The sequence below is a fragment of the Vanellus vanellus genome (assembly GCF_965231255.1).
Source record: "Vanellus vanellus genome assembly, chromosome: 21".
In the NCBI taxonomy this organism is placed as follows: Eukaryota; Metazoa; Chordata; class Aves; order Charadriiformes; family Charadriidae; genus Vanellus; species Vanellus vanellus.
The window spans coordinates 4,218,734-4,235,356 of record NC_138926.1 but is presented as its reverse complement, the minus strand read 5'-3'; the positions used below and the strand labels follow the sequence as shown (position 1 = coordinate 4,235,356).

At 59.6% G+C, this 16,623-nt stretch overlaps 1 protein-coding gene across 1 annotated transcript in view; it reads left to right on the top strand.

The window, feature by feature from the left end:
• Positions 1-2,669: 2,669 nt before the first annotated feature.
• Positions 2,670-16,623, top strand: part of IGSF9B (immunoglobulin superfamily member 9B) — a gene marked incomplete at both ends in the record, with an annotated part of 52,977 nt that continues 39,023 nt past the window's right edge. The window contains 3 exons of the mRNA XM_082493900.1: positions 2,670-2,734; positions 2,809-2,992; positions 14,378-14,411. Of these exons, the coding sequence (XP_082350026.1) occupies positions 2,670-2,734; positions 2,809-2,992; positions 14,378-14,411 (283 nt within the window). The remainder of the gene's footprint in view (positions 2,735-2,808; positions 2,993-14,377; positions 14,412-16,623) is intronic.

Sequence of the window (16,623 nt, the reverse complement as noted above, 5' to 3'; positions counted from 1 at the left end):
TTTGGAGCCCGTCCGAGGGGAGGGCTGGATACCTCTGCAGCCAGTTGCCCCAGCAACTGCCACACTCGCGCAGCATCCATCACGCCGAACGTTTCGGAGCCATTATCGTGCCTTCAGTAGAGCGAGGCTGCGGTGATGGAGCGCTGCTGGGGGATAAGCGTCACCCACGTCACCTTGCTATTTATCTCGCAGCAGTCATAAATATCCGCTGGCATCTGCGTGTCCCACTGCTCTAATCCCCTCGCAGTGCCGCTCGCGTGAAGAGTTACCCGAGCAGAGACCCGTGTCCGTAGGAGATTTCGGCAGAAAACCAATTAGGATTTTTTGAAGCGAGGTGCTGTTAATTGCCTCTACCCTTGCAAATTAATAAAGCATCGATGCCATTGTTTAACTCTGCATGTGCGTGTGTGGCTTCAGGTGCAGCCTAGGAATATTTGAGGCGGCTTGAGCAATGGAAGGGGTGATGGGGAGCGGGGCTGGGGAGGGGGTTGTACCACCCCGAGATGAAATGAGGGTCACAGAGCAAAGAGAACGGGCTGTCCCCGGAGCCCATCTGTGCGCACAGGCTGTCTGCAGGGTGTAGGGGGGGGTTCTGGTGGGTCCCAGCTGTGCCCCACAGCGGGCTGCAGCCCCCCTGCGCTCGGCAGCTCGGGCTGCAGCAAGCTTTGGAGGGCTTGAATTATTTTCTCCTTTCAGCTCTGCCAAAAGGGGTTGAAATTATGCATGCTCTGCCCCGGCTCCTTGCTCCCGCTCCCGCCTGGCAGCTTCGAGGTGCGATTGCCATCCGCCCGGGAAGGAGCCCTGGAACGCCGCACCGAGGCTCCGGCTGCTCTTTCCGAGGGTGGCTGTGCTGAGAGCACGGCCCTACGCACTCAGGAAGCACGGTGCGGGCACGCGTTAATAGCTAATAATGGTTATTAAATATAAAAGCAATTTGTTGTCCCTGTCCCAGCCCCGAGGGTTTCCCAGCAGGGTGTGATGCCAGCTGAGCTCCCCGTCTCCCTGGCCCTGCCCAGAGGACAGGCAGCACGGGGAGGTGGTTTTCCCAGACCTGGCTGCGGTCGGAGGCAGGACAAGCTGCTGGTTGCCCTGGTTTGGCCTGTCCTGCCCTGCCAGCCCCCTGGGGGCATCCCCTCCTGTCTGGTCCCCCCCCCCCCCCCCATTTTGGCATCCTCCATGTGAACACGCAGTCCCCAAGGATGGCTTATGGATGCCCGGCTGCTCTGCCCGCTTCTCGCCCAGTGTGCCCCGTTAAGGCAGAAAGTGGTGTGAAAACTGTCCTGGCTTTTTCCCCTCTTCAGGACATTTATTTTTTTAGTGCCTTTATTCCGCTTTCCCTGTCCCCTAGCATCTAACCCAACCCATGCTGGGGAATTCCTGCTCCTTTTCTGAGTCTGCACCACTCCTGATCCAGTGCCTTTGCATTGTTTAAGGACTGAAAATTAAGTGCGAAAATATATTGTTAAAATAGACTTGACTTTTTTTGGTACTGCCTAAAAATAAGCAGGCTCTGAGGGTTGGAGCAGCAGGTGTCTGGGGCTGGGCCGATTTATCGCAGGGGTGCTTGGTTCTCCTTAATTAAGTTGTAAGGCCTTCTTTTGCGTTTTTACCAAAAAAATAAAAAAAATAAATACATGGTTTTGGCTGGCAGCATCCCTCCTGAAGGGAAGCCCAGCGTGGCGCTCTGCGGAAGACACCCGCTCAGCTTTGAGTTTTGTCCTCGTCCAAGGTTTTGCAAAGGATGCCTGGAAAAAGCGTGAATCAGCCATTCTCCGAGCACAAAGCGGAGCGGGCTCCCGGCGTGTCCCCCTCCCCGGGGCTGGCTGGGTTGGCTCCCTGCCTGGCGCAGGCAGCTTTTCAGTGGGGGGCTAATTTCTTTGGAGCCCCTCAGGCAACCAGCCAGGAGCCTCCCGGTCCTCCGGTTTGCGGGTAATTTGGGAGCAGCATCCCATGCCCCGTCTCACTGCTCAGATGATAAAATGCAGGTAACGGGCATGGAGTTTTTGGGGAAGAAAGGTGTGTAGGGCAGTGCTGCTGCTGCAAGGAGGGGATTGCTCTGCCTTCCCCTGTTCCCAAAGGATGCTCTGTTCTGGGGGGGGCTTTCCCACCTGACCAAGGGTACGGGGGGTCATTTCCCTGCCAGGGCTTGCTCTGGTGGGGCTGGTCCTGGGGGCCAGAAAGGCACTGGTGGGTCCCCACGGATGTTTTCCTGCAGCCCAGCCTGCCTTGGCTCCAGGTTGCAGGGCTGCTCCGGCCGTGCTTGGTGCTGCGTCCGCCTGGTCCGTCTCTGGCTTTGCAGCACCGACGGGTAGACGTTTGTAGCTTCAAATGCCTTTGCATCCCTGCACAGGTTCAAAGAGCTGGGTCTGTACGTTTGTTTCCATTAAAAAAAAAAAAACAACAAAAAAAACCCCAAACAAAACCCCCCAACTAATAAAATCATCTGCTGCGATTCTTCCCTGCCTTTCTGCTGATGAGGAGTCAGACCCGGGCGGGGAGAGGGAAATGCTGGTGGAGGAGGGAGCGCACGGGGATGGGGAGATCAGCCGAGGGTCTGTGTCCTCCGACCCGTGGCACGGGCAGCAGCCGGCCGCCTCGGCCGTGCCGTGGCACGCTGAGCTTGGCGCAGTTGGCAGAGCGAGAGCAGGCAGGACCGGGGGGACGGAGCGATGCCCCCGCTGCGCTTTGTGCACAAAGCCTTGTGCAAGGCCACCGTGTCCTTGTCAGCTGGAGGGTGACGCAGGTACGTGTGGCTGCTGTTCTCCCCGGGGCTCGGAGCTCCCGCTCGCCTTCCCCACTGCCCTGCAGCGGTGCCGGGAGCCGCGGCCGCCATGCAAGCCGCGGCACGGTGACCAGAGTGCCGGCAGAGCTGCAGCACAGCAGGGAAACGGCATTTATTTGCTGCGACAGCTTTGCAACAGATTCTTTGGCGGAGCTGACTGCAAACTGCAATCCTAAACTGTCGGACGGCTCCTTTTTCCAGCCTGGGAGTGTGAGAAACAAATTTGTTTGGGTTATAAAAACATATTAAAAAGCAACACATTTTGTTTTGCAATATACATAGTTCTTCATGCCAATTTTTTTTTTTTTTAAATGAGTGCCATTCTAATCCCTTCCAGACAAAGACGTTTCTTAATAACTTTTTGTGGAGGTAATTGCTGGGGAGACGTTTCAAAGCACTAGGCAGGGAGCTGTCAGTCACACAGCCACCGGTGATGGCTGTGCATCACTCGGGTACGGCGGGAGGAAGGAAGGATGGAAAGCCCTCGAGTGTCTCTAGCCCCAAAAAGGATCCAGCCCCAGGGACCCGATGCCCAGAGAGGTGATGCCTGACACTGGCAGCGCGGGAACCAGGATGTCTGGAACAACACCGGAAAGTGGCTTTTTGCTCATATGTGCCCACATGGTTGACATCTTGCTGCACATGTCTTGATGTCTATCGTTCTCTAGTATTTTACTGACTGCTGCTTAGCTCTTCCCCAGATCCTGGGCTACGAGCCCAGGCTTTGAAGAGCACCTTCTGGGTACCATCAGCTTCTTTTACCTCTGAACTGGGGAACAGCAACCTCCTGCTTTGAGCCCAGATGACAATCGGCACCTCCAGTGATGAGTTTCCCTGGTAGGAACGTGTGAGGGACCCCCGGGTGCTGCAGGCAGGTTTTGACCCTGAACATCTCGATCTCTGTCAGCTCCTCTGAACATCTGCCTGACAAGAGGGGCTGATGGGAGAATGAAGCAGCTCTTCACCCAACATTTTGGGGATTACCATATTCCACCTGCCCTATTACAACGCTGGCATGGGCAGTATTGCCGCTTGATGGAACGCCATCCCACCGGGCTAACCGGGCACTGCCATAAAACATCCATCTATTTTCCAAGCGGTGCATCTCATCCTGGCTTCCTCCGTACCAGGGGTTAAGAGGGGAGGTTAGCATCACTTCTGCCCTTCAGCTCTTCATTTTCTTTATGGAGCTGCTTTTCCGTGTGGCCACCCCCTGCCAATGTGTGCCCGTCTCTCCCGGTTCCCGCTGTGCTTGTGGCCCCTCCCGGGGTCTCTCCAAATCTGCTTTGGTGCCATTGCAAATGAGTGAGTCCAAACTTGTTTTTCCAAGTCGGTGTCAGCTGCTCTTCAAATCAAGGAAAATGCCTGTGGGTTATTTTATTTTTTTTAAATGGCACTAACTTTGATTTGTAATTAAAACACTCCATTTAATTAGGCAGGTACCATAGAACCTTTAGAAACATGACTATTTTTATATATTTACTACCCTTGCTTGTGTTTTCCTTAGTGACTTGAGTTCCAATTAAGACAACCTTCTTATTAAACCGTTGGCTCTTAAATAAAACTGGGAGCTAAAAATACAGCAAGGCCACCGAGCTGCCCTCTCCGTGCCCACACCTTGGACCGCCGCCTCTACATTGCTTTTCTCCCCACGAGCATCCCAAGGCATTTATGGAGCCAGAGCAATCCTGGCGCTTGACTCCCTGCCTTTGAATGGGCAGGAGAAAGCTCGATGGAACAACAAAATTGCCAGCTTTGGGCTCAAACGTGGCCAGAGCAGCTTGGTTGGGATGGAGGGATGGGTTTGCAGTGGGGCTGGGATGCCGCAGTTGGTTTTCTCCCCTTGCATAATGTGGGGAGCCTTTGGAGGTGGCTTCACCCTGAAAAGCCCATCTTGACCTGCCTTTAGCTATAAAACGGTGCTTGCCGTTGCTGTCGCGGGACTGGGGGGAACAGTATGCTTTCGCTCAAAACATTTCTGAGTGATACATGCATTTGCAATATAGGAACAATAGCCATCCTGCCAAGCTAAACATGAGCTGTTCCTGAAGTTGTTGGCATTTCGCTTTTTGCCAAGGGTCTGGAGAGGAGGCGGGTAAACAGCCATTAACTCTGAGCCGCAGCAAAGAGGTGACTTGTTCCCATATCGCAGGAGCGAACGGGTTAGGAGGAGGGAGCTCGGGGCTGGAGGAAATCCCCCTCCGAGCATCCAGGCTGCAGCAACATCCGCAGCCGTCGCTGCTGCGTTTGCCCTCGGAGCCAAGAGGACTTTGTGCTCGGGGAAACTGAGGCACGGAGCCCCGGTTTCCATGCACAAACGTGTGCGTCAGGCACTCCGAGGAGCACCCTCCTGCCCTGGTTTGCCCCAGCAAGGCCAAATCCTGCCCGGGGAGCTGGGCTGCCGAGCTCGCCCCCCAGGCATCCTGTTTGCTGCGAGCTCTGTTTTACGGGGAGGTAATTTCCCAGAGGTGCCTGAAGTTGCCTTAATGCGAGCTGTCAAAATGATGTACAATTGCGCCGGGCTCCCTCGCTCCCCCTGCCTCTCCTGTGACAATTTTGTCAAAGCTGGTTTCTGAGAAGCTGTTTTGACGGGGTGCTAATGGCTCCTTCCTCATCAGGCAGTTGCGAGCGCGGATGGCCCCAAATGCGCCCAGCGGAAGCTGCTTCTTTCTGTGCTAATTAAGAAAAACGATAATAACGGGTTTAAAGGAGAGCACCCGGGGGTTGGTGCCGCTGCGTAAGTCAGCAGCTCATGTAGCCCCGGTGACGCTCACAGCCTGCAAAGGCCAGAGGGAGCATCACCTCCGCAGGTTGGGGTCTACCAGTTTTTTGGGAGTATTTGGTGTCGCCAGGGCACCGCATGTCGCACCTCCGAGGGTTTGCTTGGGACGCAGGGCTGGGGCTCCTCCTGCGAGTAGGGAGCTGCTTCAGCTCATCTTAATGAAAAGGAAGGTTAAAAATAAAAATCAATAAATGCCAGATTATCAAAATGGGATTAATATCAATTTTAAGCACCACCCCCCCAACATAAATAATGACCCAGCGTAGCCCAGCTAATGAGATTGGGAGCCTCAGCAATCAAGGCGGAGGATTAGAGATGATCAGAATAAATCCCAAATGATGAGGGACGTTGCCAACGTCTATCCTTGGAAGACCCCACCGGCAGGGACCCAGCTGTGGGGGATGCTCGGGACTCACTCTGCCCTGCCCTGAGGCCGGGATGCTCGTACCTGGCTGTGGGTTTGGGCAGGGGCTGCAGCACTTGGTGCTTGCTTGGGTGTCGGAGCCCAAAACCCCGTGGCACCTCACTTCTGCATGCTGTGGTCAAACCCCACCTGTCCTGCAGCATCCTGTGCGTTCCCATCTCCATCCCCACCGCCTTGGGCTCGGAGGCTGGAGCAGGGCACCGGGGACATTTAGATATTGCCTGAAGCCTGTTAACCCACAGCCCTTAGGTAGCCCCAAGCATCTTCTCCTGCGGCCACCCATGGTCTCCAGCTGTGCTCTCCCTTCCCAGTGCCCGGCTTAATCCCCATGTGTGTTTTTAATGCCTCTGCATGTCTCTAAGCTCCTCTGTACCCAGAAGCCAAATGCTCCTTGTAGGATTCAGATGTCTCCCCTGTGGATTAGATGGGATGGCTGCAAATTCCTTGTAATTTCCTCATGCGGGGTCTGTTATCTGCTCCTGGGAGGCGCGGGAGGAGGGGGCTCAGGGGCAGCCCCCCCTGTTTCCCATCTGTGTAATGCTGGGCAAGCAGAAGGGGGGGTGTTAGCTGGCGATCCCTTCTTGGGGCTCTGATTGAATTATTCCCCGCTGCAGTCTTGCCTGTGGCCCCGGGTTGGGGTTTTGCTCCTCACATGGTGTGATGGAGATGGGCAGCTCATCCCTGTGCTGGGGCAGGGGAGGACCACAGCGTCCCCGTCCCACACAGGGCTGACCGCTGCCCGGGAGAGCTCTCCCCCTCCCCAGCCTAGCTGCTTCATCAGCTGCTCGTGCTATTAAATACCATTGCTGCTTCATTCAGGTGGCTGGGATGCAGCCCTGGTTACGGGCTGGATTTGCTGATTCAGCAGGTTAAGAGAAAATCCTTTCCTGAATGGGTGGGAGAAGGGGAGAAGGTTTTAGGAGGGAAGACCTTCGATGGTGGGGATTTCTGGCTGGTTGGGGCTGTGTGGTCCAGGAGCTTGGTCCCTGGTGCTGCTTGTCTTGTATTCAGCGGCCAGAGGACAAGTGAGCTGATGCTTTCTGGTCCTCAAAGGCGTTTGCCCCATCTATGTGGCTCTAGGGATGGAGAGCATCAAACGAAGGCAGACCTGTGCATCGTACATCTTACTGTGCGTGGTGGTAACCACCCCCCTCCCAAGGCTGCCGCCGCCTTCCCGGGGTTGGAGGGAGCCTGGATTTGCCTTCCTGATGCCTCAGTCAATGGCATTGATTGGCCTAGAGCGAAGAATCGATCGTAATTTGGTCGGAGGGCCCGGCGCCGGGTGCGAGAGAAGTAATTAGAGCAGCAGAGGCGGCGCGGGGCCGGCTGCTGCGAGGTCGGGGCACTGGGGCAGCCGCCGGGGCGCATCGCCTGGGGAGGGATGGATGGAGGGACAGCAGGGAGGATGAGGGGCCGGCTCCTACTTCTCTGGATACCCCTCGGCACCCGAAGTGCCCCCAGGCTGGCAGGAGCGAGGGGGTTTACGCTGCTAAGGGCTGGCTCGCTGAAGCTAGGCATTTTCCCAGTGTGCTTTCCCTTCGTCTCGCCACTGGAGCATCATCTCCAGCCCTAGGAAGCAATTTTCCCCAAATCAGGCAGAGGCTGGGTGCCGGGAGGTGCCCGCAAGGCGGGGGGACCTCAGGGACCCCACTGCGCTCCCCAAGGAGCCAAGTGATGGGGGGTCCCAGTGGCAGTCTGGTCTTGCTGCTGGTGGGGAAGAAAGGGAAAAATTTGCCCCCAGCCCAAGGAAATGGCACCCAAAATCCCCAAGGTGGGCTGCAACACTTGTGCGCCGAAGCTGTTCCCGGCTCTCCCTTGCCCTTCCAGCCCGCCCGCGACTCGCTGGCAAATCCCACCCACACAGAGCGAGCCTGCCGCTCTCCCCAGCTCTGCCTTCGCAGGGGGCTGCGGGGAAATGGCCTTCCTGCTCTTCCCCAGCAAGAATTACGGGGCCATCTGGATTTCAAAGAGCAGCCGGGCAGCTGGTTTAATTTGGAAGCTGTTCCTTGCAGGAGGAAGGCGGGGGCTCGTTCCCGGCAGACACCCCCAGCTTCGACCTCCCGTGCTGTCCGCGGGGATGCTGGAGAACCGCATCCCGGGTGGGCCTCGGGATGTCTGCACGCTGCCGGGCCTGGGAGAAAGTCGGGGGTGGTTTTTGGCGCTGGGTGGGTGGAAGGGAAGGGAAAGGAGGATATAAACTCGGGGAAAAGGTCAGGCATGCTATAAATAAGTGGCATCCGGGGAAAGAAATGTCAGCGTGCGGCAGTAGCGACACACCAGCGCCCGAGATGGGGAGGGAAAGGGTGAGGGTGGATGTTATCTGGGGGATCAATCCATGGAACCGGGGCTAGGGCAGCAGCAGAGGGGGGTCTTGCTGAATTTGGTGGGTCAAAGCGTGGCTGTCATGTTGCCCAGGTTGTTATTGGGGATGCGATTGCAGCCGTGCGGGATTTGGGCGCACGCCAGTCACAAGCTGCCCCGCGGTCCAGGCTCTCAGGGCCCCGAAAGCTGTCTGACGCGGGGAAAACAGGCTGGAGATGAGGATTTACATCTGCTCTGCTCCTGGGACCATCCTCAGCCCTTTCATCAACAAAGACGGGTAGATGGGGATGCCTTTTCATGGTTCTGCTGCCTGAGCTGGGAGCTCGTGGGTCAGGAGGATGATGCAGGGGTGGGCGAGCATCCCGGGGGGCTTTGCTTTTGGGGATGGGGGAGAGTCAGCAAAGCAGGGTGCGGTGCTGCCCACGCTCGCACCCCCGCTTCGGGGGGCATCCCCTGGGGCTGTGCCGCCCTTCCCTTGGGGCTGATTGCACATTTGTCCCCAAAGTGGTCTGACTCGCTGCCTAATCATCTTCCCCCGGCAGCCCTCTGAATGCCAGGCTGATTGCTGCCTGGCAGGGAGGGAGCGCAGAGGGGGGGAAGCCGACTCAGGGCCAAGCCCAGCTGCGGGGAAGCGATGCTGGCAGTCGCCGGGCTGGCTCACTGTGGTGGGTTCAGCGGTGAGCTGAGGACTAGCCAACTCATCTCTCTAGTTTGTGCCAGTTTGGGTTGAAGGGGTGGTCTTGGGAGCCGTGCGTCCTGCTGGTGCAGGACCCCCATGTCTCCAGCAGAGCCCTGGGGGGCTGCCACCTCTCCAGTGATGGCTGAGAGCCTCATGTCCCCTGGGAGTGCCCTGGCAGGGCTGTACAGGACCTGTGGGGTCCTTGGATCTGTAGGTCGATGGCACAGTATTCGTGATTTCAGGCTCGGGATTTCCCCCCTTCCATGGCTGCAGTGTCACCTGGTCGTTGCACCTTCACATCCTGAGCCCTTTGGTCCCTCCTGACCCAGGGAAAAGTTTTAGGATGTTGTTGTGATGCCCTGAGCTTGGAGGCACAGGGTGCTGAGCCGGGATCCTCCAGCGGGACTGAGTCACCAGTTCCCGGCAGCGTAGGAAATGGGCACACTGTGTTTCCTTGAGCCCTTCATTGTGGCATCTGGGCTGTGGCTGGAGGGGACCCATGGAAACACCACGGCCCCTTTGCACTGTCTGGGCTCGTGTGTGTGTGCAGGAGCAGACAGCTTGCAGGGCTGTGGCCTCCAGTAATCCCGTTACAGGTGGCTCTTTGCTCATCGGGCGTTGTTTGCAGGGGGCGAGGGTTTCCCCACCCACCGTGGGGCAGGGAGCGGTGTAGGGGCTGCCGGGCTGGAGGACCATGGCTGGTCCCTCCAGTTGGTTAGGCTCTGCCGCCTTCCCCTCTCCATGCAGCTCCCCGGTTTGCTCCCCACGGCTCGGTTTCTGGGGGCTACTTGGCATAGCCATGGGGAAAGCGATGCTGCAGGAGACGATCTTTGGCTACTCAGTCCTTGGGGGCTGCCCTGAGACCCTGCTGAGCCCCCCTTCCCCAGGGATGCTCGGTCAGAAGCGTGGTGGCTGGTGCGGCTCGGGCAGGGAGATGCGTGGCTCTGGCACCCCGCAGCCGCCGTCTGCTCCCCTCCGAACAAAGGCGGCTCTGAGCCTCCGCTGCCTCTTGGCACATTACAAGAGAGCCCTTCTCTCCGGCAGCAAAAGCCCTTTCCAAGCTTGCCCCCCCCCTCCTTCCCCGGGAGAGCTTACTGTGGAGGGGACCGCGGCAGGCTTGTCCCCTCCTGCAGCTGGGCCAGCACGTGCCCTCGCTGCTGGGATTTTGGGGGGGGGTGCAATGTATGCAAGGGGGAAGGGGGGTGGGGGCAATGTATGCAAGGCGGGGGGTCCCGCTGTCCTGTGCTCCCCCCCTGCCACCAGCAAGGGTCCTGGGGAGCAGGTAAAGGGAAAATGCTGTATGCGGGGGGGGGGCTTAGCCAGCCCCCCAGTTAGGGGTGCCTGCTGCTCCCCAGTTCAGGGTGTGCTGTGCCGCGCATGCTGGAGCATCGGGGATGCAGCAGGGCTGGCGTGGGCTCCGGCCGCAGGGATCGGGGACGCCAGCACGCCCGGCTGCAGCAGGGAACGGAGAAAGGGGAAGAGCTCCTGCCGCCGGTAATTACCGGCGAGGTTGATGCCACATGATTCGGGGACGTCAGCAGAGTGTGTCACAGCTGATGACACGCTGCATGTGCAGGGGCTGGAAAAGATGCCAGGGTGAGAGGTTGGAGCACCGGGACAGCAGCGTCTGCCTCGCAGCGCTGAGCCAGCCTTGCCGCCCGACCTTCAGTGAGTCACCTCTCCTCCCCAGCCCCGCCAGAGCCCGCTTGAAGTGGCCCAGCCTGTCCCTCTCCCTCCAGGAGCTCAGCTCTCCGGCGAGGCAAGGCATGCTGCCGAAGCCCCGTGCCTCAGTTTCCCCACGGTGCAGGGGAGGCGGTGGCTGAGCAGATGCTGTGGGGCTGTGCCTCCCCCACCCCCCCGCAAGGAGAAATGCACACTCTCAGCTTTTTGGGGACATGCTAGGGGAAGCCAAGACAAAGTGTCGTTACTCATGGCGATGACAGCGCTGATGACAAGTCCCCCAGCCCCCAGGAGCACGTGCTGTGCCCATGCTCCCCGTGCGGGGAGGTGTGTTCCCAGTGCCAGAGAGGCCCAGTGAGTAATGGGGTGGGCGGCAGTGCCGGGGGGGGGGGGGGGGGGGGGGTTGGGGAATGCAGCACGGTGGTGCTGGGCTGGAGGGGGCTGCAGTCAGTGGCACCGAGCAGAGCACGCTCCAGCATCCTTTTAGGTTTTTTGGGTACCACTGCCAGCTTCGGGAGTGCTAAGGGGGATGTGTCCCACCATGGGGCAGTAGGATGGGGGGGGCTATGGCGTGAGCGTGGGGACGGTCCACTTTGTGCCGAGGGTGAGACGGGTTCCCGGGGAGGTCTGTGGTGCCTTGCTGCCCCTTGCTTGGAGGAGCAAACCCTGGATAATGGTGGCTGCTGTGGGTCTGGGGTCTCCCACCCCACCTGGGCTGTCTCTGCCTCAGCCAAGGTCCCACGGAGCAGCATCAGGAGGCTGAGCGCAATGGCGTTGACTTTCCCTGGCCGGCTCTGGGACAGGGATGCCCTGTACCGAAGAGAGAAGTATTTTTGCTGGAGAAGTGGGTGATGAGATAAGGATGGGGTATCAGATCCTTCTTTGGGGTTAATAAGACAAGACAGACAATGGCTGCTGCTTGATCCAGGGAGTCTGTGTGAGTGAGTCTATCAGTGGGCTGATGAGTAATCAGCTACGTTGGAGACCTGCTAAGGGGAGGAAAAAGTTGTTAATGTGACTCAACTGACCCCTCTCCACAGAAGTTAGTGTGTCTTTTCTGAAATACCACAGGTGGATTATTCCACGACTTGGATGTGGAGCCGGGAAGGCATGGCAGGATATTCCTCCTTGCTTGCCAGCTGGAGTCACGCGCCGGTGATGAGCCACCGACGATGGGAGAAGGGACGGGAAGGGAACGAGCCTAACCCCGGCTTGGCGTGAGCCAAGCCCATCTGCCTGCTCGTCCTTCAGTGACTCCGTCGAGGGGTTTTTTTGGTCTTTCCCGCGGCAGGCTCACTGTGCATGCAGCGACGCTGCCGGCTGGCTCAGCATTTCCATGCTCAGCTCCTGCATTTTCAGGGTTCCTGAGTGTCCCTGCCCCGAAACCATCTTCCTTGCTGCGGTGGCAGGGATGGGGTGGTCTCCCTTCTCCCAGTCCCCGTGCGGAGCGGGGAGGAGGTGACAGCTGGGTGATGTGGGATGCCGTGAGACACCGAGTCCCACTTTCTGAATGTGGGCCGTTGCCTCTCCAAGTGCAGGAGGCAGCTCTCCCGGGAGATCAGGTGTTGTGAGACTCGTGACTCCACCATGCAAATGCTGGAGGCTGTGAATAATCATGTACTTGTGCAGGGAGACTCAGCCCCGCGTGGGCTGGAGCATCCCGCGGCCAGGCAGGAGGCAGCTGAGCCCGCATCTCCTGCTCTCCCGGCCGGGTCACCGGCAGCGAGGGGCCAGGAGGAGAGTTGCAGCGACCCGCACCCCAGGAAGAACCATTTTTAGGTCAGCCCCTCTCCAGCAGCAAGTATTTTTGCTGCCCCACGTGAAGGCTGAACCAGAACCTCGCGGCTCCGAGGGCTGCAGATCTCTGAATTTCCAGCCTGGACTTGTAGCTCATTACTGCTTTTCTTGTGCTGATACCCAAACCTAAACCTCTGTCCCCGATCCCAGGAGCCAAGTCCCATCCCAGGGAGCTGGCAGCAGGGCTCGACCGGGGCTGCATGTCTCCCAGATGATCCTGCGTGCGATGGGGAGAGCTGCATCCCTCAAGCCTCTTGCCTGAGGACTCCTGCTTCATCTGCCAGAGTTTAAAAAAAAAAAAAAAAACAACCAAACCAAAAGCAACAACATTTTTATCCCTCTTCATAGGCAAAGTGGTAAATTTATGGCTGGGCAGTTGTCAAGTGACTCAGCTGTGCGCGGTAGGCTGTGCTCTCCGTGGCTGTGTGAGGGGGCAGAGGGCAAGGGCAGTCTGAGTTCTGGTCTGCAATGACTTTTTTTTTTTTTTTTTTTTTCCCCTTTCCACCACCTTTTGAGCTGGGGGAGCCATGGGCATCCCCAGGTCAGTGCCATGAACAATGGATATGGCTCAGGCCAGTGAAACGCTGCTGCCAGAGCTGCTTCCCCTTGGAAAGAGAAGGGATACACACCTGCAGGGTGGGAAGGGTCCGGCTCCAGGGCCACCTGCATCCCATGGGAGCCGCATTGCTGTGCCCTGCGGGGACGGGTCCGGGATGTGCGTGGCTCGTTCGGCTCCAGCTCGTTCCCCGGCAGGTCCTGCCTCAGCAGGGAGAGCTGCCTGCCTGCCTCCCACGTGGCGGGCAGGAGGTGGCCATGGCCGAGGACCCGGGTGCTCCTTCCCTTGCCTTGCTGCCTGCTGCCTTTGCCCGCTGCCGGCTCTGCCACCGCAGACTGACGTGAAAGTACATGGAGTGCCCTGTTCATGTAAATAAACCCAGCTATAAATAGAGAGGGAGAGAAGTGTGAAAACAGTGGGGAATGGATTTCATAAAACCCAGCAAATTAGTCTGGAGAAACAAGGGTGTGAACCGGCAGCCGTGCTCCAACCCAAGCCCATATTTCCAGTTTCTTGAGGGATACTGGTGGGGCTCCTGTGTTGTGTTCAGCTCGGAGAGGTGCGTGCCAGGAGCAGGGCTGGGTCCTCCCCATCTACCGATGCCTCCTGGGTCGGGCTGTGTTAGTGTAGGTGTCATCAGTGCCCTTCATTATTTTTTTTCCTCTTTGAAACTGTGGCAAAACCCAGCTAAAGACATGAAGGTGTCTGGTAACACGGACTCCAGTTGGACCGGAATATATCGACTGTGTCCGGCTGGGCGAGGGTGGATGGAGCTCTGCCGGCCTTGGGCTTGCTCCCTCTCAGGCAGGGGGTGATGGCTGGGACTTTTTGGGTGCTTTGAAGCTGGCAGGACCAGAGAGGGGAGGGTGCTGGTCAAGGAGCTCTGCCCTCCTGGGCTGCTGGAAACCTGACTTTCAGGAACCAGGCTGCACCGACCCGGCTCGGTGTGCGATCCGGAGAGCAGAACTGCCCCAAGGCAAGGGTCACCCTCGGCCCTGCCAACCCACCTCGCCGATTTGCAAGCTTTCAGTTCAGACCTCAGGACTAAGAGCTGAGTCAGACTTTTATGAGGTCTTGGATTTTGCTAAGGAAGCAAACCGCCCGGCAGCTCGCGTGAGCTCGGGCTGGGCTGGAGGACGATCTCTGGCGGGCCTCGTGCTGCCCCCAGGCTCTCGCCTCCTGCCCAGGGCCATGCCCATGCCCGACCCTCAATTAAGCATGGTTGCGGGCAGAAGGTGTGGGATGCTCCTCCAACGCCTGCGTCGTCTACAGGGGTTGGGTTTCTTTGCCTCTTTCTAGGACACGCGCGGGAAGAAGAGGTGGGAAGATCAGCAGCTGCTTAAACCTCTCCCCAGATACTCTCCCATCGGTGTGGGCAAGGGGAAGACGGTGAGTGCTGGGGACAAAACGGTGTGCCCCCCTCTCCGTGCCAGCCTGTCCCCTCGCAGGTTGCCTGTTATCTCGGGGGAGGTTCAGTGGCCCATTTCTCTTGCTGGCACGCTCCTCGGGGAGCGAGCCCGGCTGTTTGTCCATCTGGCATCACCAGAGGTCTTTGCAGGGAGGAGAGCTGGGCTGGGACGGGAGAGTACGGGGGGGATTTCCATTTTCTACCTATTTTCCATCGAATTGGACCCCAGTTCTCTCTTTTCAAATGGAGGGGTCTGTGCAGCCGGGCACAAAGCTGTGCCAGGAATGAGTTGGAAGGGACAGGGCAACACGGAGCTGTCGCAGGGTGGTACAGCTGGGTGGCAGTGGCACAGAGCTGATGCTGGGTGGCAGGTGAATGTGACGCCAAGCTATGTCAGGTGGCGAGGAGGTGGCCGAGCGGTGCAGTGTCTTGGCAGAGGTGACAGCGAGCTGGTACAGGGGGCAGGTGGCACAGCTGATGCAGGGGGATGACCCTGAACCTCTGCCAGGGGCACAGATGGTGGCATACGTTACCCTGAGCTGATGTGAGGTGGAAGGATGCGGTGGGACCAGGCAGGTGGCAGGAACATGACCCCAGGCTGGTGCAGGGTGGCAGGGACAGATGGCACAGCTGATGTTGGTCCAGGTGTTGGGGGAGCTGGCACAGGGGGTAGGTGGCTCAGCCTGTGGTGGGGAGGTGACCCTGCGTGGGCGTAAAATGGCCAAGAGGTGGTGTATGGCAGCAGGGGCAAGTGGCAGAGCAGGGGACAGGGAGGTGACACCACTCCAGGGCAGGGGGCACTTCTGGGAGCAGGAAGGTGATGTTGAGCTGGCGCAGGGGGCACATCTGGATACAGGGAGGTGATGCTGTGCCACTGCAGGGGACACATCTGGGGACAGGGAAGTGACACCGAGCTGGCGCAGGAGGCACATCTGGGGACAAGGAGGTGACACTGTGCCAGGGTACGGGGACACATCTGGGAGCAGCAAGGTGATGCCGAGCTGGTGCAGGAGCCGCATCTGGGGGCAGGGAGGTGACACCGAGCCGGTGCGGGGGACGCATCTGGGGGCAGGGAGGGGACGCTGCTCCGGGGCGGGTGGCAGAACCGGCGGGGAGGTGACCGGCCGGCGGAGGTGACCCCGAGCCGCGCCGAGCCGAGCCGAGCCGTGCCGGCGCACCGCCCGCCGCTCCCGGCATTGCGCATGATACTGCGGCGCAGGGGCCCCCGTGCGCGCCAACCCACCTTGAAACGGGCCCGGGCCGCGCCGCCGGCCAATCACCGCCCACTCCGCCGGGGCGCGGCCAATGGGCGGCGGGCGGGGGCGGCACCGAGCCGCTAAAGGGCGCAGGCTAGGCTGCGCCCCGCGCCGTGCGGCGGAGGGCAGGTGCGGCGCGGCGGCGGCATGGGCGCGGGCATGGGCGCAGCGGCGGCGGCCGGCGGCCGGCCCTGAGCCGCCCCTCCGGCCCGGCCAGCCCCGCGGCGGCCCGGGGAGCCCAGCCCCGGCCCGGCCAGCCCTGCCCCGCCCCGGCCGGGCCGCCCGGCGGGCGGAAGATGCTGCGCACCGGGGGCCGGTAGTACTATGATTTGGTATGTGGCCGCTTTGGTAGCAAGTGTGCTCGGCGCCCGCGGGCTGCCCGTCCAAGGTGAGTCGGGGCTGCGGGTCGTCCTCCTCCGGGATGCCCCGACGGGGGGGGTTGGTGGAGGGGGTGTCCGCCGGGCTCTCCGGGGCGGTCAGCATCCCTCCTTCCTCCGCCGCCGCATCCCTCCCCGCTGTACCGGCTGCGGGGGGATGCACGCACCGCGCTGGGGTACCACGCACCGGGCTGGGGATGCACGCCCCGGGATGAAGAGGCATGCCCTGGGAAGGGGGGGAGCAGCACGTCCCGGAGCTTCTACCGGGAGGGGGATTGGGGGGAGCACGCCCCGGGGATGCGGCGTGCTGCGGATCCGGTGTTGGGGGGGGCGGGTTGCATCCCCTCCGGTGCAGCGGGGCTGAGCGCTGACCGTGTCCCCGGCGCTGCAGCGAGGGGCGGGCTGGCGGTTGCTTTATTCCCGGCTGCCCCCCCCCGAGGCGGGAGTGGGGGGGAGCATCTTCCCCAGGCACTCCGTTTTTTTTTTTTTGTTTTGTTGGGGTTTTTTTTGTTGTGTTTTTTTTTTCTTTTTTTTTTTTTTTTTTTTCCGTGACCTCCCCG